At 44.5% G+C, this 26,546-nt stretch overlaps 1 protein-coding gene across 2 annotated transcripts in view; it reads right to left on the bottom strand.

The window, feature by feature from the left end:
• Positions 1–4,323, bottom strand: part of LOC133345632 (drebrin-like protein) — a 99,304-nt gene extending 94,981 nt beyond the window's left edge. Inside the window, exon 1 of one of the 2 annotated variants that reach the window (XM_061556566.1) lies at positions 3,594–4,323. In XM_061556566.1, coding sequence (XP_061412550.1) covers positions 3,594–3,676 — 83 coding nt within the window. In that variant the 5' untranslated portion in view covers positions 3,677–4,323. The remainder of the gene's footprint in view (positions 1–3,593) is intronic. The other variant, XM_061556565.1, reaches the window with a different exon arrangement.
• Between the last annotated feature and the right edge of the window lie 22,223 nt (positions 4,324–26,546).

Below are 26,546 nucleotides of genomic sequence, written 5' to 3' on the forward strand. Positions count from 1 at the left end.
CTGTCTTTGGTAAACTCGGTGGCGCAATGGCTGGTAGCACAGGTGGTGAAGCATCTGCAAGGGATCTCACACAGTCCGTTAACCTATAACACCTGGGCCTGCCCCATGGCCTTCTACCAGCGAGGCTTCGGCACTTCACCATGCAGCCTCAAAGTGCACCTAGCCTGGCACGAACGCTGAGCTGACGTCAACGCCACTTAATGACGGGTGTTGTTAATAATCCGGTGCTCGTTAAGTTTGCATGTCATGACATCAGCAACCATTGGCTATCGACTGCTGGATGAAGGCCTTCTCACGCCATCGGCATCACCATCCCTCCAGTGCTGCTGACACGTCTCACTCGCAGATGAACTGATCTCATCGCTCCATCTCTTATCTAAACTAACTGTTTATTTTACCAGGTAAGGTCCACTGAGCTATATAGCGCCTTTTCCGAAGCGACCTGGCCTCAAATGATAGCTCAACTAAGTGGACTACCATGTGGAAACACTATGAACACATGTAGTTTAAAAAACTACAAATATACAGGCGTCAGGATCGGAATAGAACCCACTACCCTCCTGCATACCAGGCGAGGTAGTTAACATCTCGCCAACTGTGGCAAAAAGGCCATCCCTATGCGTGCCCCACCATCCGTATATGCTTTACTACAATACACTAAGAGTTATTCATGGAGTGGAATAAGTGTAACATACATATGAGAGAGCCTGGCTGGGAGCATATGTCACAATATCCACCGGGCATGACATAGCAAGCGTAAGTTTACGCGTGAGCACATGCAGCAGTGTTTGCGTGTAGAATTATTGAGTAACATGGTTACTGGCAACAATTGCCAGGGAGTCCAATTACCATTTGGCTACACTGAGAAATACAGCAAGAACAGGAACACTTCCGTAGAGTGTCCACTATCTATGTTTATCTATATTATGGTGTTGTATAAAGGTGTGTGTGTGTGTATTGTGGACTGCCAGGGCAGTAAGACACTCCACCCACTCGAAAAATATTCATAAAAGCAACTGTAAAAATATAGTCACGCTGTGAGCGCCATGCCCTATAAACCAACGCTGCTAACATCGCCACCATCACTCGCAAACATAAACCAATCACATTAATTGATGGATACTTTAATATCATTCCCTGCTAATGGAATATATTACGACTGCACCATTCTTCCATTATAATACACATTTGTCAACATGGTGGATCCACTCTGAAATATCAGAGGGCCCTCGTACCAAGGTTTGGATTCTAGGAAAAAAAAAATCGTGTTTCTTTCCATGAGTGTTGTTTTGTGTCGATTTGACTCTTAGTTGACACAAAAATGTAATCTTCACCTTCATCACGCGGTGAGTTAAGGTGACATATCTGTCGAGAAAACAACTCACGCTGGCATCTTAAGTGGAGCACACCCAGTTGCTACCTCGATGTGCAGGACTGATGTTCATCAACGAACACATTCAGGTTGATTGGTGATCGAGCACTCACTGGTTCCCTTGGTCGCCTACTTATCACTATTCTATTGCTACTACCAGGATGTGTCGTCTCATCCACACTTGTGTTTAACCACCACACTGCAGCTCACAACAACTCACTCGCTCACCCACCCACTGCTCAACCACTGCTCACCACACTGCAGGTAACAACTCACTCACCCACTCACTGCTCACCACAATGCAGGTAACAACTCACCCACCCACTCACTGCTCACCACACTGCAGGTAACAACTCACTCACCCACTCACTGCTCACCACACTGCAGGTAACAACTCACTCACCTACCCCTCACCACTCTGCAGGTCACAACTCACCCACCCACTCACTCACTGCTCACCACACTGCAGGTCACAACTCACCCACCCACTCACTGCTCACCACACTGCAGGTCACAACTCACTCACCTACCCCTCACCACACTGCAGGTCACAACTCACCCACTCACTCACTGCTCACCACACTGCAGGTCACAACTCACCCACCCACTCACTCACTGCTCACCACACTGCAGATCACAGCAACTCACCCACCCACTCACTGCTCACCACACTGCAGGTCACAACCGCTGGTCTTTCTGCTTCTTCTCTTACACAGCTCCACTTTGGAATTCCCTCCCCCATGTTATCTCTACCCCCCGCCCCCATCTAGTTCTTAGCGTAATAGAACCCTAGCTCAAAGCAACAACAAGTACAACATCTTCAATCTACTGCAACTTCCATAGTGCTTTGTGTTGCTGGTCGGCCGCTTTGAATTGTTGGGCCTTTCGGGACCCTGTGGCTGGCCGTGATTTTAAACAAAATCACATTTTCACGTGGCGGGTAAGTCAACACGAACTCCGCTCGTGACTCCAGCCGACAGGCAGGGCAGGGCAGCAGGGCATGAAAGGTAGCAGAGCAGCCAGGGCAGCTAGGGCAGCAGGGCAGGCAGGGCAGCAGGGCAGGCAGGGCAGCAGGGCAGCTCGGGCAGCAGGGCATGAAGGGTAGCAGAGTAGCAGGGCAGGCAGGGCAGGCAGGGTAGCAGAGCAGCCAGGGCAGCTAGGGCAGCATGGCAGGCAGGGCAGGAAGGGCATGAAGGGTAGCAGAGCAGCCAGGGCAGGCAGGGCATGAAGGGTAGCAGAGTAGCAGGGCAGGCAGGGCAGCAGGGCAGCTAGGTACAACAAGCGAGGTGGGGCAGCAGCAGCAGCAGGAGAGTTTCTGGCTCTAGTTTGTCAAGAAGTAGAAGCCACCACCACGGTGTGGGCAGCTGCTGCTGCTGCAGCCTCTGCCCCACCACCATCACCACCACCGTGGTGTGTACTGCCTGCCGTGGTGGCTGCGTGTAGAGTGGCGTGTGATGTGTGGATGTGTGTAGTGGTGAAGTGTGGTGTGATGTGTAGCGTGGTGTTACGTTGCGGTGTGATGTACTAATGCGTGCAGTACAAGGAGCGGTGGGACGCTGGGTGTGAGGGCAGTGGGGCGCGCCGTGATTCGTGGCGTGCTGTGTGGGTCGTGATGGGCTTAGTGTGATGGGCTTGATGGGATCTGTAGTGGATGTTGCGTCCTGTGGTAACGTGGTCGCCAGCTGCCGTGCAGGTGCGATGGTGGATGCCCGTGGGGCGATGCGTTTTGCCGTGTATCGTGGCGTGGTGATGTAGCGTGGTGTAGTGTAGCGTGGTGTATCGTGGCGTGGTGTAGTGTGGTGTAGTGTAGTGTTGTGATGTGGCGTGGTGTAGTGTAGCGTGGTGTAGTGCATCGTGGTGTAGTGTAGCGTGGTGTAGCGTGGTGTATCGTGGTGTAGTGTAGTGTAGCGTGGTGTAGTGTAGTGTGATGATGTAGCGTGGTGTAGTGTAGTGTGGTGTAGCGTGGTGATGTAGCGTGGTGTAGTGTATCGTGGTGTAGTGTATCGTGGTGTAGTGTAGCGTGGTGTAGTGTAGCGTGGTGTAGTGTATCGTGGTGTAGTGTATCGTGGTGTAGTGTAGTGTGGTGATGTAGCGTGGTGTAGTGTAGCGTGGTGCATCGCTCCGCGTTCTACCGACACTCGGCCCGCGTCACAACGAGACAACAACAACAACAGCAGCCGCCACCACCGCCGAGCACGCCAGAGAGACGGCCACCGCTCACCAGCTGGTGGACGACTTCTCGCTGCACACATCCTCGTAGGCCGCGAGCAGAGCGGTGCGGTTCTTGTCGAGGTTGAGCGCCATGACCGCCGCCTGCTTACTCCTCCTGCTGCTGCTGCTGATGATGCTGCTGCTGCTGCTGCACCTCTCCCCCCACGCCTCTCTCGCGACTCTCACCCCGCCGCCTCCTCCTCCTCCTCCCCCCCACTCGCTCGGCGTCACCACCACTACCACAGCCAGCAGCAGCAGCAACACCTCCAGCAGCACCACCTCCAGCAGCAGCACTACCAGCAGCAGCACCACCTCCACCACCAGCACCACCACCAGCACCACCTCCACCAGCAGCAGCACCACCTCCACCACCAGCACCACCTCCACCACCAGCACCACCAACAGCACCACCACCACCAGCAGCAGCACCACCTCCACCACCAGCACCACCACCAGCACCAGCAGCACCACCAGCACCACTACCCCCACTCCCACTAGCACCACCAGCACCAGCAGCAGCACCACCTCCACCACCAGCACCACCACCAGCACCACCAGCACCAGCAGCACCAGCAGCACCACCAGCACCACTACCCCCACTCCCACCAGCAGCACCAGCACCAGCACCACTCCCACCAGCAGCACCAGCAGCACCACCACTACCACCACCAGCACCACCAGCAGCAGCACCACCAGCACCACCACTACCACCACCAGCAGCAGCAGCACCACGGGGCAGGATTCTCTGCTCCCTTCTCCTGGGCGGGGATCCCAAAGCGGTGCCCCCCCCCCTAGGGGTAGAGCTGACGTCACAGACTCCACCCAGACCCGCCTTCTTTGTGACGTCACCGTTTTATTTTCTCTCCACGTTGGTGGGTTTCTGTTGACAGGGGGCTCCTCGACTTGCGAACGAGTTGGGTTCCAGAGGACTGTGCGTTAGTCGATTTGCTCGTAAGTCCAACTTTACTCCCGTCGATTCCAAACATGCTGTACGACGTGTACACCAAACACGGGGAATGGCGTTCAAAGTTGTATAATCTCCTGTAGACGTAGATGCCACTGGTTCTTTACTTTCTTCAGAAGTAGATGCCACTGGTTCTTAACTTTATGCAGACGTAGATGCCACTGGTTCTTCACGTTCTGCAGAAGTAGATGCTACTGGTTCTTCACGTTCTGCAAATGTAGATGCCACTGGTTCTTCACGTTCTGCAGATGTAGATGCCACTGGTTCTTAACTTTCTGCAGAAGTAGATGCCACTGATTCTTCACGTTCTGCAGATGTAGATGCCACTGGTTCTTCACGTTCTGCAGATGTAGATGACACTGGTTCTTCACGTTCTGCAGATGTAGATGCCACTGGTTCTTCACGTTCTGCAGAAGTAGATGCCACTGGTTCTTCACGTTCTGCAGATGTAGATGCCACTGGTTCTTCACGTTCTGCAGATGTAGATGCCACTGGTTCTTCACGTTCTGCAGATGTAGATGCCACTGATTCTTCACGTTCTGCAGATGTAGATGCCACTGGTTCTTCACGTTCTGCAGATGTAGATGCCACTGGTTCTTCACGTTCTGCAGATGTAGATGCCACTGGTTCTTCACGTTCTGCAGATGTAGATGCCACTGGTTCTTCACGTTCTGCAGATGTAGATGCCACTGGTTCTTCACGTTCTGCAGAAGTAGATGCTACTGGTTCTTCACGTTCTGCAAATGTAGATGCCACTGGTTCTTCACGTTCTGCAGATGTAGATGCCACTGGTTCTTCACGTTCTGCAGATGTAGATGCCACTGGTTCTTCACGTTCTGCAGATGTAGATGACACTGGTTCTTCACGTTCTGCAGATGTAGATGCCACTGGTTCTTCACGTTCTGCAGAAGTAGATGCCACTGGTTCTTCACGTTCTGCAGAGGTAGATGCCACTGGTTCTTCACGTTCTGCAGATGTAGATGCCACTGGTTCTTCACGTTCTGCAGAAGTAGATGCCACTGGTTCTTAACTTTCTGCAGAAGTAGATGCCACTGGTTCTTCACGTTCTGTAGATGTAGATGCCACCACTGCCATCTATTGCGCGGCGGTTGAACTTACGACTCTCGGTCTGAACAGCCAACTGAACATACGGAAAGGGTTGGTCGTATCTCTGAAAGTTTGTAAGTCTAAAGTTCGTAAGTAGAGGAGTCACTGTATGCGATTTTTTTATTTGCATTATGTATGATGCAACCCAGGAGTCGGTAACTAAAAATAACAAGAAGATTATTCTTTTTTTTTGGTTCTCTCGGTAAAGTCACGTAGAATGGAAATAATAAAATAATAAAAATAAAACATAATAAAATAATTCTCACGACGTTTCGGCCACAACGCAAGCAGCCGTCCTCAGGTGGAGAACAGGTCTGTCGAGAAGACAGAGTCTGAATGACACACCCCAGGCTTGGAACGACTATTTAAGCTGGGATGGAGGGGGGAAGAGCGCCTTAACAAAAGATTATATTTTTTTAGCGTTTCAAATTCGCAATTACACGTGTTGAATACGAGCTTGGTCGTACTTAATAAATAAAGTTACGAAGCGCTCCTTAAAGAGGCCGCAAGCGGCTTCCGGAGTCGCAGGTTTTCCGGCCCCTGTGCTAACCTATTTCTACCCAAAAAATTCGCTCGATGCCGTTTGAATCCAATCACATGCGGCTATTACGGTCGGACGTCAGGCGACATTGTGTGTGCTGTGTCCTCGTCCGCTTTCGCTTTGTGTGGCCGTTTTTTTGAAAGCATCTACTACCTAATAAAGCGAGGGAAACTTGTATATGCTGTATAGCACAAACACAACAAAAAGCCGATTAGAACGAGTTTGCTGTACATGTAGAAATGTCTGTATGTCGATCAACAAGTAGCTTGACGTATATGGTGAGGTAAAAGTACCTATTGTTTCTAAGACGTCTTTGTCAGCGTGGAAGAGTAGACCAAATACCAGCTAGAGTTCCCTCTAGCGGTGGCCTTTGCACCAGCAGTGGTGTGAGCAAGTAATTCCAGGGCTCTTGCGCCTTCTAACTGAGAAACCTTTTACCGCCGTGCGGTTTGTTGTTACGTTTATCCGTGACAATCACTGCATTCATGACTAAAATTCCGCTGCAAATGTCTACAAGCTCCTGACTTACAGAACCTGTCACCTATTCGGAAAACGGTTACCGGTTTTACCCAGGTCGCCCTTGCGAAAGGGGCAACGTTGCACATGGCTTGATTTCATCTCCAGGTTAATTAAAGGATAATACTGATAGGAACCTCCTGGTTACACCAGCCCACAGGGGATTATTGTGTCCGTCCGTCCGTCGTGCAGGGAAGGGCTTGGTGGGGAGGGGCTGGGTGGGGAGGGTGGGGCTGGGTGGGGCGGAGGGGTAGGGCTGGGTGAGGAGGGGTTGGGTGGGAGGGGTCGGGCTGGGTGGGGAGGGAGGGGCTGGGTGGGGAGAGTGTGGCTAGGTGGGAAGGGGCTGGGTGGGGAGAGTGAGAGGGGTGGGGCTGGGTGAGGAGGGGCTGGTCACCCCGTGGTGCCCTTATAAAACTCAACGTTTAACCTACTCACGCCGGCTTGTGCCCGCCCTCACAGTCGGCCATATTTGTGGAATACACCACGCCGCCGTTGACCCTGCAGGCCATTGACCGAGCAACCCAACGTTCCTACCAGCTCCCTCCGCAGGAATGTGTTGGACGTTAGAATACGGGCGCATTGGTGCCTTTACTTGTTTTTGAGCGCATGTCTCCGTACATGCAAATAACCAAACAACGTAGCAAAATAATACTGACAAAATGCACCCACATATCTGTCTCCCCACATTGAAAACTAAAAGTGTTTCTTACACAACCCCATCAGCCGCACGGCCCTCTGGGAGTGCGTAATATTTAGCAGCAAACTCTGGACCGGTTTCGACGGACAGTGTCTCATCAGTGTCTCATCAAGAGTGTCAGGCTTGCTTGAGTCAATGCGGGTAGACTACTGCTCTTACTTACAGGCAAGGAGCATATCTCTTTACGAGTTCGGGTTCAATATCAAAATAATTATGAGGCTCGGTGTCGAGAATATAAATGCCGAAATAAATCATCAGACAATTTCTCCTTGTCTGCTAATTATTTGCAAAGAGACATTGCTGATGTATTGCATTTATATGCAGTACAGTGCTCCAAAAGGACGTGAACAATTATTTAAAGCTGCACATTATGCGGGCTCCCTCGAGGGACCGGCTTGTCAGCTTCTCTTTAATGTCGATGCATTCCTTCATCGCCACCGTGCACCTCCTAGGCGTGATGTCAGAAGCTGACAAGCGCGGATGTGGTTGTTTTTTGTAGGGGGCGTCCATAAATGACGTCACGCGATTCTGGACGATTTTTGACCCCCCCCCCCCCTCGTCACACGGCGTCACAAAAAGTCTGACCCCCCCTCTCAAATATGACGTCACAAAGCTCTGCCCCCCCATAACCATATTTCCATTTTGAAAATAAAACATGCTTCAAATCGCTTTAAACTATTGTCATTGTAGTGCGTATTTAATGTGGCGCTGCACTCTCATTTGGAGGAGAAAACGTTTATTAAAAAGTCAATTTAATAAAGTAGAACGTGTTCTCTATATTTATTTAAAGTTGCGCATTTTGATGCGAATTGGAAAGGCCTGCGCGCACTGTACACGTCGTTTCCATGAAGTAATATCAGAAATTGGTTCAACTATGGAAATAAAAAAGCCCTATTGTTCACTGTGTCCTTCAACATTCGTTTTGAAATAAGGAAGGGAAATCGTGCATTTAGTGATTCTCTAGCACTTTCTAAAATGTATTTATCCTCAGAGGTATTTTATTATGAGTGTGTTTTACCTGCCCTGGCAAATGGATTGTAAGCGTGGATCGGACACACAGACAATGAACAAAGCGAAGTGTGCAAAGATGGAAAGTGTGCAAACATTAAAACGTGTTCAGACAAGCGTGGAGATGCGATGCTTTATTTATTTCGCAAAACAATTGGCAAAATGTGAATGTAATGAATAACAAATATGTATGTGTGCCTTTAATTCTAGCGTTTGTTATTTCATATTTTGTCAGGATATGAAAGGAAAATAAAATGAACAATTACATCGTAAAGTCACGTAGAAGGGAAGTAATAAAATAATATGTGACTTTACCGAAAGAACCAAGAAGATGAATCCCTGCAGTCACGAAAGCTTTAAATCGAAATAACATCGTACACAAATATTTTGCAAATGGATGATACGATTATCGTGCATGTGATACCGCACGATATATTTGTAAGATTCCCATATTGTGACAAACCGAGTGAATATAGTATTAGGCATTCCTATTAGCGCTGCATTTTAAAAGAAAAATGTGATTAGGCATAGAGTTAGCAGTAGGCCAGGGTTATAGACAGTGTATATATACACATTACACGTGACAATAACATTACACGCATAAAATGCATATTTTTTATTTGTAAATGCACACGCCTTCTGAATATTTACACATTCTGGAGGGAGCAGGAGCGCAGTGGTCTGCGCGCGGCATTACGAGCCCATAATAATGAGTTTCATTTTCAGACGAGCGATTTATGACCCAGTCCTGGGTTCCACCTCCTTCAACCCGCAATGACCAGCGTGGTGAGGTATTGCCAAACAACTTCTATTACCAACTCAAAGGTATATAAAGAATATATATACATCCATAATACAGTCTTTTTGGGTTAGATCGCGTAAATATATAAATGCGTCGTTAAACCCGCCACCACTCGACACAGCCAATTAGTAAGGTTTGTCACATAAACAGAACATGCCAATTAGTTATTATTACAGCACACCGGTGTATCTCCAAAGCCACAATGTTGTGGCTTTGGAGAGCTGTACTCGTAACTACCGTAATTGGCATGTTCGCGCAAACTCTACGTGTTAAACTGAATATATACACACACTCTGTAACTTGCTTTAAGCTGTGTTAGTTTTTCACGAAGCACTTAGACACCAATGCCGTGGGAAACTAAAAACAACGCTTTGCCAAAGGAGCGGAATATTTCGTGCTGGAGACCGTGGAGGGAATAACTACGTGTTCATTTCATCAGCACCTTCCAATGCTTTTTGTAAAGCACGTGCTTTTCGTGTTTGTTAAAGGAGATTTTTCAAGTAGAATAAAAGTAGAAAAATATTCAACTGGTTAGAGAAGCGTCGAGTTTAATTAAAAAATGGCCCCGAGCCAAGAATTTAGTTTTTATTTTAAGGTTTAAAAGCATCACCACATTATGAAAGTAATACAAAAAAATAATGCCATTATTATCAGCCGCTGCCACTGTATTCACTGTTTTTCATGTGTAGAAATACATATTTTGATTAAATATTCTGTATGTATGAATAACTATTAGTGTAAATATATATTCTGATTTATTCCTTGCAGATTTGCATTCGCCAAAGAGGCACCTCATTAAATAATGGTGGAGAATTCGTTTTCCCAAAAGGTTGACATGTCCACTAGAATAATATTAGTCACTACTATCGTGTGTTTGTATTGTTTGTTGTAACCGTCTGATCCAACCCTACTGGGCATCTGTGAAAAAGAGCTTCATAGCTCATCGGATTCTCCAGTAAAAAATATATCTTTTTAAACAATTCTTATTCTGACAGCTGAATTAAGGGGTTGCCCACGATGTCTCCATCGCCCATGACTCAGGCCTGCCGTGGGACAAAAGCTGCAAAGTGTGCAAAGAAACATGGGGAGATGCATTCGTGGAATTACACTGTGAGGCATCAAGAGGAACACGTACAAATGCAAATTTAGAGACATATTTTGCGAACAAAAACAGTATGTGGACTTCGGTAGAATGCATTGCTATAAGGAATGATGGCCGTTGAATGAGACTGGTTTACAGAATCGCAGCCAATGGATGGGCACACCCTGGAGATTGCGCCCATCGATGAGATGGGGTGACGAGATCATTTGTTGTGCAAGGAGTACGAGGAGAGGGTGAGGGATGGCTGCAGTGTTTGGAGGCCTGCATCCAGCATTTGACGTGCAATGGCTAATGACGATCTGTCATTTGCAGTTATAATTTAAAGTTGCAAGTATAGTATTAGTTCTTGCAAGTGAGTTGTGATTTCGAAAAGTACGATCAAAAATATTAACACTGTGGGAAGTCAGCAGTGGTGGTTCTGTGAAAATGGCTCCCACCATAGAAACGTGGAATATCCATCACTGACTCAGAGCCCCCGATAGAACGGCCGAATTCTAGCTAGAGCATGGAGACACCTTGACGTTAACGACATCATCCAAAGTTGTGTCAATGGCAGGGATATCACAATATTTAGTGTGTCACTCAACCGAGATCAAATCAATTAGTAAGTCCTATTTACTCTGTAACTTGTGCGTTATACCCGACGGGCTTTGTAACCACTCAGTGGGAAGTCGTCCTTCTGCGGTCGAAAGAGTAACCGAGCACCACCTGCCATTCATCGCAGCACGGACGCACTTTTGACAATTACAATCGTTAATATCGCGTACAAAAAACATGTGCAAAATGTTTGCCGTGGTGGACTTCTGGTGCGACAATAGAAACAATCTTATCCTCTTCAGATTTACATAGCGCCTTATTCCAAAGCCTCATTCCAAGGCGCTTTAGAGAAATTATACAATTGAACGTAAGGTGACAGTGGTTTAGATAACGAGTGTGGTTGTTAAAAGTGATGGTGGTCAGGAGGATAGGTCGGAGTGGTTAGGAGCGGTTGGGGGTAGTGATAGGGGTGGGGGGGTTGGGTGGTGATAGGGGTTGGAGTAGTGATAGGGTTAGGGGTAGTGACATGGATTGAGATAGGCCTGGTCGTAGCTGAGGGGCAGGAGCAGTAGGATGGGCTGGTGAGAAGAGATGTGGGTTGTTTTAAGGGACGAACGGAAGCAGGTTATTGATGTCTTGATGTGCAGTGGGGAGTTTGTTGAAGGGGAGCGGTTTTTTTAATCTCCCCGCCTCTTCCAAGATGTTTAGCCAGGGTGAACGAGAAGGTCTAATAATCTCTAGAGGCGGGCTCGATAGAGATCCCTGGAGTGGAGGCCCTTCTGCCAGAAGTGAGTAATTGCAGGGCCGCGCCTTTAACTTTTACGTTTTCAATTTGCTTAGACACGCAAAGTGCCACGAAACCCCGCCTGTCAATAAATACAGTTGCCAACGAAGATCTCAGCGCCAGGCAATGAGGTTATTATTATAATTCTTCATCGCCTTGCTGCCAAATCATCGATTACAAGCGGAGACACGAAACTCATTTCTTGCAACAACAACAACAAACGTCACGTGGACAACGCAGGCGTTCAAGGGCCCTCCTGTCCACCGCCACGCGCTATGTACAAAGTGTCAGCTCAGTGAGGTTGGCCGATGCTCGTCATCTGTGCCGGGTTTAAACAGTTTTTGCTGTGCAGAGCTGCGCGGTGGAGGGGTTGAAATGCGGTTTAGTTTTGGGAATCCAGTTTCTCTGGTTTTACCAATCGGTCGCTATCTGAATTCGTTGCTGCAGAGTTTTTTGCGCTAACGGGTTTATCTGGCTGCTGCTGCTGCACGAGCTGAATAGATGTTGCACACCCTGCCCTGCGTGTTTTACTCTCGTTCAGTCGACGTTTTGAGTGTCCTGGCTTTTCAGTTCGACATCAAACGGGCAAAGACGCGATCAGTGTTCTCGGTTGTGCTCAAGCATTGGGTGTTGTTCATCTCAATTGAGATTTTTTTTTTGCTGCGATAAATTTTGCACGTGATAACCAAGTTTGTTGCGCTATCATTTGTGGCCAGGTCGCTTCTGAAAAAGAAGTTTATTTCCTCAGTATGTTTTACTTGGTATGATAAAAAAAAACTCGTTTAGTTTTATTTGTTTATATTTTTTAAGTGATTTGTTTATCTTTCCTATACTTTGGACTCCTATCGTGTGTTTGTATTGTTTGTCGTAACGTTCTGATCCCGTGCACCTACTAGACATCTGTGAAAAAGAGCTTTATAGGTCATCGGATTCCTCCAGTCTAAACAAAGGTTCTAATTCTGAATTAGCAGTATCGGAAATTCCACCTTGGTATGATGGGGAATGAGTATATCCCCATAAAACAACCACTCCTGACTTGTTTTCAGTTGGTGTAGCTTCACCAGGTGATGCTCACTTTCGCTGATAACACTGTGTAACACGATTTTTGTCCCTGGGTAGTAAGCGATATTTTTATTTATTACTTATGCCTAAAAAGTATAGAAAATTACTATTATTCCTCACAAACTTTGCTTTTGTGACCAGGACTTTATGTGAAGGAATGACACAAATGCACACGTTTGTTTTATCATTGAAAATAAGTAAATTTCAAAATATCACTGTCCTGGTTACAAAAACAAAGTTTGTAGGGAATAATATCCATTTTCTGTACTTTTGAGGCATAAACAATTAGGAAATAACACTTACCACCCAGGAACACTTTTTTTTACACAGTGTAATAATGATCATGCCACTGATGATTGGGGGCTAAGTTGAACCCTGGCCAGGATTGGAACTGATACTCTAGAACCCTTTTGCTTTATCAACTGAGCTATATTCCATCCGTAGGCATCAATTAAGTGGCATATCCGCATTTGCAGATGGAAGTGTGGCAGTAAATTAAACACCCATCAATTTAATGCGAATTATCCTGTCATGCGTTTAGTGATGTGATATACTTTTATAGCGTTCATTAGTTTGGCGCAAATTTGTCGTCATCATCATTGTAACCTGTCACGATCAATCAACTGCTGGATAAAAACCTCACCAGGCGATCACTCTCTCACACAATCTTACGATGCAATCTTCTACCTCGCTGCTACCTACGAGTTGATTTAATTGTTCCGTCGCCCCCACGAACGTCCTCGATGATGTGTTTAGTTGTTCGGCTCGAAAGAAAGCTGTCTCCGGTGTGGACCAATCAGTTTCAAAGACCAATGCATATATTATCAGAGTATGTTTCTCGTTTGCATTTTGACCACAAGCATTGCGGTTAATGCAGACATGATTCCTTGTAAAAGGTTTCAGTTTGGTGTTTTAACATCTTAACACAACTGTTTTGTTGGCAGAAAAAAGGGGAAAACCTATTCTCATATTTTGGTACTGGCAAAGGAGGTCCCATGATGTCTGCTTCGTGTTTGTGGATCTGTGTCGTTTGCCATGTACAGAGCACTGTTTGGGTGGATAGGTACTGGGGGAGAATTTAAGGAAGCTGGCATGGGCAGAGTTTGGGGTGGGGGCACGGGGGGGCAACCCCCCCCCCCCGCTCCCAGACTGGGCACATTTATTAATTTATTTTCATTATTCTTTGGGTCTTTCGGTAAAGTCACGTAGATGGTTCAAAGAAAATAACTAAAAACTACGACGTTTCGATCACAACACAATCGTCATCAGGAAGAAAGCTGCTGAATGCAGACTGTTATTTTCAGTAGTTCACAGTAATGATTGTGAAATTAATTAATTAATTACGCCCGCGATTCATAATGTGAGGGACTAAGCGAACCCCTGCCCAGCACCCCACCCCCAAACATAGAGGTCAAACGCTGTCTATTGAACCGCTGGTCGTTGTTTCAACTGCCAACAACCGGGAGACCCAATCGGACCGGCAACCTCCGTCAGCGTTGCGTTGCAGCTCATAAATTGATTATGCATATCGGGGTACGGTAGTCAATAAAAGCAGCACCACACACGACCTTTTACAGTTGGAGTACAAGGGGAATAATGTAAATATATCGCGTGGGTGGGGTGGCAGGGTTGGGTTTAGGGTTTAGTTTAGCTCTCCCACGTGTCAATCTTGATTTGAAGCTTTCGTGACTGCAGGAATCCATACTCTTTGGTTCTTTCGGTAAAGTCACGTAGTTAGAAATAAAAGAAAACAAATCACGACGTGTTTTTTGTGGGCAGAGTTTCTCCTGCCGTGATGTCTGACGTTCCGCTCCATGACCTTACTCAGCAACTGAGTCAGTTCCTCAATTTTTTTTTTTACAACGTGTACAGCGAAATGTCACAAATGTGAAAATAAACGTGGTACAAACAGAAAACACATCAGAGCTATACAGGATGAATACAAATGCCTACACAGTAGCAAGGGTGGGGCTTCAGGCTGAGAATTAAGAACCAAACCAGTTACTCTAGCTAGAATTTAAAGAATGTTGGGTTTTTTTCTCTTTCTGAGAAACATATGTTCGCTAAGTTTGGCATGCTATCCGATTATAAATAAGATTAAGCAGTTATGCAACATGGGGCAAAAGCGAGCACGTAAACGTGGAACAATCATTACAGGAAATGTCACTGAAGTAAAAAAATATGTTGTTACAGGCATGTACAGCTTGTCTAACATGTATGATACATTAGCTATTTTGACCACGTCTATTTTTTTCTCTGTAATTGTACCACTAAATAATGTGCAGGATGGTCCAGATGTCTTGTGGCTCCAAATTAATCGACCCCTAACATTGTTTTTCCTCTTTGCTTATTGATTTCTGTTTTAAATCAACCTTACTCGAAAAAAAAATATAGGTTGTATAGAATGAAACGGCAGTCACAAGACATCTGGACCCCGCTGCACAACTGTGAGGTTACACGGCCTTGAGAAATCCCCTTTTGCATCACAGCATGTCAAGGAAATGTCCCTTGTGAGAAGACAACATCGCATGCTGCGTGAGATCAATTCAACATGCCTCTTACATCCAAGAGTAGAAGTCGGCCTTTCATGCTACGTCAAGAATATATGTTTTTAACTATCAACAGATATAGATTTATTACATTTTATCTTGCCAGTTGGTACTCTTGGGATGCCATCAGAATGTTTCGAGTTCAAATGCCAATTGGGGGACATCTCAGCCAACAACACCTCTAGGGTCGATAAAATGAGTACCACTTTCAAGGCAATGGTGGTTATCCTATGGATTGACCATCATCATCGCAAAAGTCAGTTATGAATCATATTGGCAGAGAAAGCCTTCCTGTTGAGGGGGGGGGGGGGGTATTAGGGAAGGTTCTGCACAGATTCCACTCACAACAAAATAAGAACAATTAGCTTATCTTCGGCCACTTTGCAGGTCCACGCCTAAAACTCTTGACCAATGCCTGGGTGGCTACCCATCCAAGTCATAACCAAGCTCGCGTCTCTGATCATCTTCCAAGATACGATGAGACGCATTCAGGGTGGTTTGGTTGTAAGGCAATTTTGCACATCGTGGTTAATTTGCCTTGGCACAGTTAGTGGGAACTAATGAAGGTCGTGCACTTTTCTTCAGCCGAATTAAAGGCCCGCAGCAATGAGGCGTTACACAGCAAAGCACAGTACAAGGTGGTGCAGATGTCTTGTGACCCCCCCACCCCGATTGATAGACCCCTAACATTTTATCCCCCATTTGCACATTCATTTTTGTTTTAGCTAAACCTTACTAAAAATATATATGAAGTTTTAGAGAATTAAGTTTGGGGTCACGAGACATCTGGACCACTCTGTCCTGGCTAATTTGGCCAACCTGGTATGGACCGCCACCTCGCGGAGCCAAGCGGCCTGTGCACAAACAAAGTTCCTGTAGGATGAAGCGGTCCGCACCGCCAGGGCACGTGGCTCTTCGAAGCCCTCTCGTGGCGAGCAGAGCCCGACATTGGCATTGGGTCCCCCCGAACACACATTGCAATCGCACGCAACACGAGAATGCTTCATGCGCACACGAACCTCACACATCACAGAGCAAGTTGTTCTTCATTGTAAGGCACGCGGCCCACTGGCGACCACCTCTACCCCCCCCACAACACACACCAAGTGAAAACACCTCCATCATCATCATCGTGCTGCTGTCAACCCCCCAATGTTTTCAAATGTGACGGCCCTCACACTGATGATGTCTTAACGGCGAAAGTGCCCCCTCCTCCCCCCCACTCTGGAAATTAGTGAAGAACACTGCCCTAGAGTAACATCATTGTACAGATGCATTTTCAAGATGTGTTTCGTAATTAATGCATTCGTCAAAACATTTAGTTGGCGTCTAATGGTTTCAATCTTTTAAAAAAATGTTTTAAGAGCTTGCCAACAAATACGTGAAGCGTGCGGTATTTGTGTGAGGCTATCAAACGTTCCGGTTTGGCAGGGACAATCCAGATACTCTTTGGTTCTTTCGGTAAAGTCACGTAGGTGAAAATTAAAAATAAAATAAACAAAATAAAACGAGAAAATGAAAATAACTAAATTTAGTTATTTTCATTTTCTAGTGTGACAATGTTCTTATTCCCCATTGTTTGTACCGCAGAGGTGGCAAACCCTAGTCCCAAAATCAGACGTGATAATATTAAATCGTTCATACTCTTTGGTGCTTTCGGTAAAGTCACGTGGTTAGAAATAATATAAAATAAAACAAATCACGACGTTTCGATCGCAACACAAGCGGTCGTCATTAGCCTGACGACGACCGCTTGTGTTGCGATCGAAACGTCGTGATTTGTTTCAATTTATTTTATTTCTAACTACGTGAAAGAACCAAAGAGTATGTATTCCTGCAGTGACGAAAGCTTCAAATCAAGATTAAATCGTTTATTCACACACTCACCATCAAGTGAGTTAGAGCAGCCAACACGCCGCGGCTGCGTAACATCATTTCAGAAATACATGAATTCATAATATATATCGGGGAAATGTGGTAAGGGCTACAGATGGGATGCACCCGCCATACGGACAGGGTTACCATTGGAGTGGATATTCTTAGGTTTTTCGGAAAAGTCACGTCGGTAAAAACATTAAAAAGTAAAATAAAATAAAAAAAATAAAAATCACGACGTTTTTTTATTTTTTTTATTTTACTTTTTAATGTTTTTACCTACGTGACTTTACCGAAAAAACCTAAGAATATGAATCATTGCAGTCACGAAAGCTTCAAATCTAGAATCATTGGAGTGGACTTGGCTATGTAACAGTGAGCGTGGCTGAAGGAGGGTGGGGGCCGTCAGCTAGCCACGTGTCCTGGTTGAGCCTCCAAGAAAGTCGGTCGTCTTCTTACTTAGACATTCCAAACGTGTGATAGACTTCAGGGGGTGGGGTGGGGGAATCAACTTTAAAGGTGAATAAGACATTAAACAATTGGCAATAATGCAGCGGCAAGTAAGGTGATGAGCTGGTAAGACCGTTAAACTAGTAGTTGTAATACACTATGAGACCTCCTTTACCAGTGGCAAAATATATTAATAGGTTTTTACCCTTTCAACTTGAACAAAATTACGCCTTTTATAAAGGTGTCAGTTTTTGTACCAGTTGAAAGGGTAAAAACCTATCACTATAGTAGTTGTAAGTTTGCGAGTTCAAATCTTAGTTGTGGGCCATTGCAGGTTATCATCTCTCCGGCAAATATAAAATGAGTAGCACGTCACGGGAAGTCACTATTAGTCATCCTATGAAGTGACAGTATTTCTGTCACGGAAATGTGGAATTTCCAGCAAATGGCTCAGGGCCACCAATTGAGTTGAGCACTCTCTCACTTTAAAGCTTTCGTGACTGCAGGGATTCATCTTCTTGGTTCTTTCGGTAAAGTCACGTAAAATGGAAATACATTTTTTTTTTATAAAAATAAGAGTCTGAATGTTCAGACTCTGTCTTATCGACAGACCTGTTCTCCACCTGAGGACGGCTGCTTGCGTTGTGGCCGAAACGTCGTGAGAATTATTTTATTATGTTTTTATTGTAATATTTTTATTATTATTTTATTATTTCCATTCTACGTGACTTTACCGATAGAACCAAGAAGACACTCTCTCCCTGCTTGTTTGAGCAAGCAATTGATAACTTCATGTTAATTAAATTGTCACACTCTGGGATAAATTGGTGAATATTTGTTCTCTGTTACGCAACACATTGTCTTCCCGGGGTTGACTCGATCTCCAATCATCGCCCCAGTGCTGGTAGAATGAACACCGTTCTGTGTGACGCATACAGTAGTAGCTGCTCACTGAGTAGCCTGCTCCTTAGCACGGTAACGTGGCATTCCCTTCACTTCCTCAGCACCCACACCAGAGCTGAGCACTGCCCAGTGCTCATCATAACGTGGAAACAGAGACCCAGAAAGTCGAAAGTCATCTCAGTATTTGTTGAACTAGCCTGACCCTCCTCATGAGACCCAGAAGGCCAAAACCAGTCAAGTGCTGAGTTGCTAAAACAAATGCCTCTGTATAATATTGCTCTGGAAAGCCAATACTATAAAATATTGATATTGAATATAAAATGTCCATTAATATGTGGAGACAGAATGGATTTCTGTTGGCTTTATACATTTCGTGCTTAGTTAAAAATTACGTTGCAGGAGATTAACAAAAAATCAGTACAGCATGAGCGGTGTCGTGCTTAATGAACAGGAGCAATGATCTAAATTTAACTTGCCCTCGTACAATTACATAACGTGTGACGTGAATTCAGGGCACACACTTTGTAATTAACTGCGGCGATGAAAGCGTATTTAACGCGTGTTTAAGGGAAACTGAGTGTACATTAAGGCAAGGCCAATAATTATAATGTACCATCAGGAAGGGAAAAAAACATTTCGATTTGCTATCATTAACAATGTGCCTGCCGAGCAAGCAAAGAGGCATTCGTGGTAAGGAAAAAGAAAATGGTCTTATTGTCATTAAACGGGTGGCCTCTGCATTCTAAGTCCAGTGTGCGAACCAATGCAAACAATGACACCAACTGCGGCTGTTATGCACAAAAATTATAAATGCGTATACTGTATAGGTGTATTTTTAGAAATAATGTGTGGTGTTTCTTCCCAATGTTATTCCCAGAGCGTTATTCTTGTCACGTGGCAAATCATTAATTTGTAATTTTCGCAGAGCATTGCGACCCCGTGTGTCTGAGAATGGATGTGCAAGAGATTTTCAAGGAACTTCTCATGAAAATCCTTCAAACACGATGGATTTCCTTGAAATGGACCACTGGTCTGACTCTTCATGGAAATTTACAAACTGGTCTGAGCTGGTCTGAAAGCAAGTCCAGGAAAAAAAGCACACTTCATTCGAGACCCAAAATATCGCACCTCTCGGCTTTGACATACCTCGAAGACACCAGTGGTGTAACCTTCATGAACCGAAAATTAAAGGCGCATCTTCGATTTGCACGGTTTATACTCTTTGGTTCTTTCGGTAAAATCACTTAGGTATAAAATAAATTCAATCACGACGTATCTATATAGCCTCTTGCTGTAACAGCAGCCCTTTTGCCCACTTCAGCAATTGTTTCTTGCTGTGGTTGTCCCACCTGATGACGGACGCTTGTGTTGCGCCCGAAACGTCGTGATTTAATTTATTTTATTTTATACCTACGTGACTTTACCGAAAGAACCAAAGAGTATGTATCCCTGCAGTCACGAAAACTAAAAAATCAGATTAGTTCGGCATACATACATACATGCAACCCAAACTATGGACCACACGGTAAACCTCTGCAGTCTGCGCTCCTTTAACGGAGGAAAAGCAAAACTCCACGAACTCTCCCCAGAAGCCCTCTTGTGACCAGCAAACCTCGACATTGACATTTAGCTCCTGAACATGTTACCACCATACGCAAAGCGTAGAGAGAAATGGTCGTTAACAGGACACGTTGCCTGAGCGATTGATGGCCAGAGGTCAGGAATACTGACAGTGTGGTAGCCGAGGATTGAAACACGATGACATCCACCAAGGAGAGGGAGTGTTGAAATCAGCTCGTGTGCAGGTGCCAGGTGAATTATTGTCACGTCGCGGGATTATGAACGTTGGCAAACGGCTTGGGGAAGCGTTCGCCCAGAAGAGGATTTACCATGTTCTTGGTTATTTCGGTAAAGTCACGTAGATATAAAACAAAAATCAATTTTTAAAGCAAAAAAACCCACGACGTTTCGATCGCAACACAAGCGATCTTCTTCTTCTCTCCATCTGAAGAAGACCGCTTGTGTTGCGATCGAAAAGTCATGGGTTTTTTGCTTTTAATTTCGATTTTTTTTTTCTATTTACGTGGCTTTATCGAAAGAAACAAGAATAAGAATTCCTGCAGTCACGAAAGATGTAAGTCTAGGATTTACCATCACTGATGATGATGGTAAAGCTCATTCTGCAGGGAATTACTGACGTATCCAGTTGTGGACCCGTGAAAGCAGGGTGTGTACTTAAAGTTTGGTGTGAACACTGCAGGGGTGACGTGTATTGTGTGAGACACGGAGAGGGCATCGGATTAAATCAACGAAGCACACAATGTAATTGGTATTGACCAAACACCCTGCAAATTACTCAATTGGGATTGAGCAGAGCGGCATTGCCCCTTCTGTAAAACCGTTGGCAGGGCCGTCCTTTTTCTTTCGTGTGGCAACAGCTACAATTTCACATTTAGACGTAAAACGTTTCGTGACTGCAGGAATTACTATTATTGGTTCTTTCGGTAAAGCCACGTAGGTAGAAAACAAAAAAAGCAAAAACTTAATTTAGTTTTTGTTTTCTATCCACGTGACTTCACCGAAATAACTAAGAATACAATTTCAGATTCAGGCGGCCAAGCCAGGAGATAACCGCGTCAGGCGTATCGCTGTGATGTCTCCTTCGTTTTTTGAGGATTGGGCATTGCGTCGTTATACGTTGTATGGCCTGTTCCGGATGCTACCGGAGAGTTTTTAATTTTCCATTTGTGCATCAGGTATCCGCATCTGCCACGGTTTGTGCGAATGCGGTTTAAGGTGGGGACCGTGGGCTTCGTGGAAGATCAAACCCAGTGATCTTCTGCGTTGGCTCTGTCACGAGATATTTGTGTTTTCTTTTGAACTCCATTCAGCTCCATTCAGCTTCATCGGGATTGAACTCGCATTGTTGAAGGTTAAGTGCATGGGTCCATTCTGCAAATGAGTCCTGAATAAGAGTCTTCAAAATAGTGTGGCTTTCCTGGCTGCAAGTGTAAATAAATAAAATCAGCATTCCAGCAAATTGTTTGAGATGAGACATAAAAGTCATGGGAATGAGGCAAATTGTCTGCTTATTAATTGAGATGAGGGCAGTTTAATTGTGTTTACTTCAAGCTTAAGTGGCTGCTGTCAACGGTGTTTGAGCATTGTTCTAAAATACCCCAGTGCCATCATTACATAAACACAGCTTGGAAGGTTAACACTGCCTGATGAGAAAACATGAGCATACATAAGCAGACATCTGTTCTTTGTATCCATGTATAAATACAAATATGTTTAGTTAGCCTATTTGTTTTTCTGACCAATATCATCAAGCCACGTTTGTTTAAGCAAGAAAACTATTGATGACTTTTGACATTCTGGGTCTCATCATCAGAATCTGGTTTGTTAAACAGCAACTGCTGCTGGACTACCAGATGTTATTGGCAAGAGTACTTCACATACAGTAAACTACGGGACCCAAAATAGCAACACTGTATTATAACATTAACTAATTGAACGCGTCTCGTTACACAAACACCGTCTTATATTCCCCTTAACGGCAGTGCTGTGTTGTTTATGCTGTAATAAAATCATACTGTCTTTGATATCGGGTGTAATCTATGCTCAGTGTTTATTTGTTACGCGCAAAAACTATTTTAGCCAGTCATCCAACTAGCCTGCGAGGGAGGACCATGATGCATCAGCACTAAGAATAACATCGGAGTGATCTGTACGGAGGAAAAGGCAATAACGGAACAGAACGTGCAGACAAAAATAATGTGTAAACGACAACATTTTTTAAACGATATTAACAAGATAAACAACAGCTGCGTGCAACCAAAAACAAGGCTCCAGCGAATTCAAGCAGCAACCAACATGGGAACGCGGGGAGTAACAGCGAACAGGTTAAGCAATATTTGTGTACAACACCAATTTTTGTCAATTGATTTCTCATCAATTTTACATTGTCATGTTTACATTTGACTTAGCTTCATCGTGTTAACAAGTGTGAACGTGCACGCAAAATATGTGCATGTGGATGCATTTTACATATATTTTAATGTTACATCTGCTCGAAGCGTGTGTGAACACGTGCACATGCTCAACATTTCATAAACTAAGCTCATATACAGTTGTGCCATGCTCTCCAATGTTTTAGAAGGGAAAAAAAATAGGCCGTAGCCATGGCGTAGATAATATTATCCCTAGCAGTGGCTTGGCAAGTGTCTGCACTGCATTTTATGAAGAAGAAAAAAATGATGTATCGTTGAACGTAGGGTACGATAACTCTATATTAAGGGAAATGTGTTCGCTTACCACTCCTGCTACCAAAGAGAAAGGGGGTCAACTTTAGTTGGTGGTGAAAGTTTGTTGAGAGCCTTTTACTTCAACTCCCATTCATTAATTTTGAGTATTTGGCTGCTATAAATTTCCACATGATCAGCCACTTCGTTGGGCGATGATTTGTGATCGCCAGGTCGCTTCTGAAAAAGAACAACATAGCTCAGTGGGCCTTACCTGGTAAAATAAAAAATAGTTAAATAGTTTATAATATAGTGTGTACAGTATAACTGGCCTTCAATGCAAACCCATATAACTACAATGAGTGTAAGGGATGTGGTCTGGAATTCCTTTCTGCGAGCCATCTCTACTGTCCAGAACTGGATCAGATTTTTTTAATATATATAATAAGCAACACAATACTAATCCTTTTTTCCCAATGATATCCATGCCCCACTGTTTAATACAGTGTCTAAAATTGCAGTTTTCATTTACTGTAAATATAAACCCAAATTCGATGTAGACCGATGAAGTAATCCCCACAGCTAAATTCATAAGCTCAAGGTAAGTAGGCTAGTTGGGAGGATTGTTGTTGGTGCTGGTCAAGATTCATTGCGGGCCCGTGCCCTTGTGTTCCAATTTGTAGCGACTTTGCTGTGCTCATCGTCCTTGTGCGGAACTCGCCATCCATCGAAAAAGCGAAGATGCGGAAGGCTTCAACCATGTGTGACCTCCAGCGCTGCGCTCAAAATTAGCGGCGTTTCAGCAGAATTAAAATCTGCGCCCTCGCATTGTGCCTGCCCCGAGGGTCATCTCCACCGGGGTTTAACCGATGAGCCATTGACGTCACGAGTTGGTTGGATACCAAGCCACCTGCTGTGCGCTAAAGAGCTCTGAGATGCAACAGCAGCAATCCATCCCTCCGATAGGAATAAAACGGATGCTCATGTTGGCCACGTGCACAGACAGGCGTTCACCCTGATTACTGCGTTGTTTTTGTTGTTGTTGTTAAACTCAAGAGTGCTCAGACATGTGCAAGATGAAATCCTGGTTGGTCATCAACTTTGGTCAGCTCTGGGCATTATCTTTTCTGGATAATTAAACACGTGACGACAATGATAGATTTGAAGCTTTCGTGACTGCTAGGATTCATACTCTTAGTTCTTTCGGTAAAGTCACGTAGGTAAAAAAATGAAATACAAATTAATAAAAATAAAACAATAAAATCACGACGTTTCGGAGGCAACACAAGTCTCCGTCATCAGGTGGGACCGTCACAGCCAGATTTGCTGCATCAAGTGAGGGAGGGGTTCAAGATGCAAGCTCTTAAATACCAGTGACTTTACCGAAAGAACTAAGAGTACGTGACGACAAGCTTCTGGGCAACTCTTCACGAACACCTTAACGTAACGGAGCCATCTTTGCCGGTAAATAAAACAAGTATCGCTTGTATTCTATTTAATAAACATGAATAATCAATGTCCTTGTTTGTGATGCGGGATGGCAAACATCATGCTACGCTGGGCACGTAGGGGAAGTGAGTCACGTCTTAGAGTGGAGCTGATGACTCAGGCATGTGTGTGTCGAGATGAGTTATTTGTGGTTGAACGAGCAAAGAATTGACGGAACAATCAAACGAGTAATAGTAGGTTTTTACCCTTTTAACTGGTACAAAACTGACACCTTTATTCAAGGCATCATGTTTGCAATGACCACAACACAAGTAGTCAAAAAAGCAAACAAAAAGAAGCAACTCTGATAAGGATGATAATATGCACTGTCCTTGAAGTTGATTGGCCCACACCCGAGACGGCTTTCTTTAGAGCCTAGTCCCCATTGGTGTAGGGCCAGATGACACCAGAAGGCGTACAACTCAAACACAGTGCAATATCAGAGTATTGAGAGCTCGGGGTAAGCATTTACACTATGAGATCTCTTTTACCAGTGTCAAAATATAATAGTAGGTTTTTACCCTTTTAACTGGTACAAAACTGACACCTTTATTCAAGGCATCATGTTTGCAATGACCACAACACAAGTAGTCAAAAAAGCAAACAAAAAGAAGCAACTCTGATAAGGATGATAATATGCACTGTCCTTGTGTTGTGGTCATTGCAAACATTGCAAACATGATGCCTTGAATAAAGGTGTCAGTTTTGTACCAGTTAAAAGGGTAAAAACCTACTATTATATTTTGCCACTGGTAAAAGAGATCTCATAGTGAATCAAACGAGTGATGGGAAAAACTTGCAATGTCCAGCTGAGCTACAGCAACTGCTGTTGTTTTTTAATTCCAGAATTACGGTACACGGAAATGCGATATATTAAACAGCCATACATGTTTTTTTTACTTCGTTTACTGTAATTTGTGATGACGATCGCAGATTTACTGCGAGCATTATAATGTCACTGAGCGTTGTACAATTTGGCTTTCAGAAGTGGCTCGTGAAACACGACCTTGAAAGGTCGGGAGTGAGGGATTAGCAGCAGGTAGCAGCAGCAAGGGGCACGTGCTGTTTTTCTTAACTAAAAAAAACCCGCACGCAGACACACACACGTGGGTTTTGTTATGACCCTATTAATCCCCTGACCACCACACCTGCTAAACAGAACAGCACAGATGTCACGTAGGCCGGTGTTGGTACAGGCTGGCCTTCGTTTCACGTTAATATCTAAACTGCCAAATCTGCAGGTGAGATAACACTGTGGCGTGGTCATTGAAAAGAAAACATAAATGCAAAGTATAAAGCACGTTCCAGACGTGTGTGTTTTTGTGTGTGACTTTATATAATTCAGGACGCATATTCTTTTTCACATACATGCAATGCCTGTATATACAGGGACATTAATGTATAGATACCCCACCAAATAAATACATATTGAGAGATGTCATACAGAGGAAACAACATTTGTATCAAACACTCAACGTGTCTACTACCAATCTCAAATCGCTCGGTTAAATTACGCATCACTTTCCTGATACATTTTGTCCAACATAGCCAGTCTGATTTGCTTACAACATTCAATGAAGAAAGAGGGTAATTAGAAATCAGTACGGTATATACTGTATATCATATGCAGATCGCTCTGTAGACGCAATACAGTTCATATATAGATCATAGTGGGCATACACTATATGGGAGTTCTAAACATGTTTTACTGGGTCTGTTTGCTCAGTTATTAAGACTCCAAATTTCGATTCCCATCACTCATCTGCTCATCTAAAGCCCTCTGTCGATCCACCGCTGGATGAAAGCCTCCCGTAGCCATGTGGGTCACCGCGCTGGGCAGTGGAGGGCAGCTTGGACCGGGTCAGAAGTTGCTCGCCAATTTGCGTTCGCAGTGGGCACAACTCATACTCAGGTTGGCTTGAAACCAGTGGTTCTTAACCTTCACCGTACAATACTCTTTGGTTATTTCGGTAAAGTCACGTAGGTATAAAATAAAAGAAATCACGACGTTTCGGACGCTTGTGTTGTGCCCGAAACGTGATTTATTTTATTTTATACCTACGTGACTTTACCGAAAGAACCAAAGAGTATGGATTAATTCAGTCACGAAAGCTTCAAATAAAAAATGTACAATGTTAATTACTACATAGGGTTTGATTAAACAAAGTAAGTTGTTAAATTTAGATTTAAAGCTTTTGTGACTGCAGGGATTCATATTGTTGGTTCCTTCGGTAAAGTCACGTAGAAGGGCCGCAACGTCGTGAGAATTTTATCTTATTATGTTTTATTTTTATTATTTTATTATTTCCCTTCTGCGTGACTTTACCGAAAGAA

Source organism: Lethenteron reissneri, chromosome 22 (genome assembly GCF_015708825.2).
Source record: "Lethenteron reissneri isolate LAM-NWPU_2019-01 chromosome 22, ASM1570882v1, whole genome shotgun sequence".
Taxonomy (NCBI): Eukaryota; Metazoa; Chordata; class Hyperoartia; order Petromyzontiformes; family Petromyzontidae; genus Lethenteron; species Lethenteron reissneri.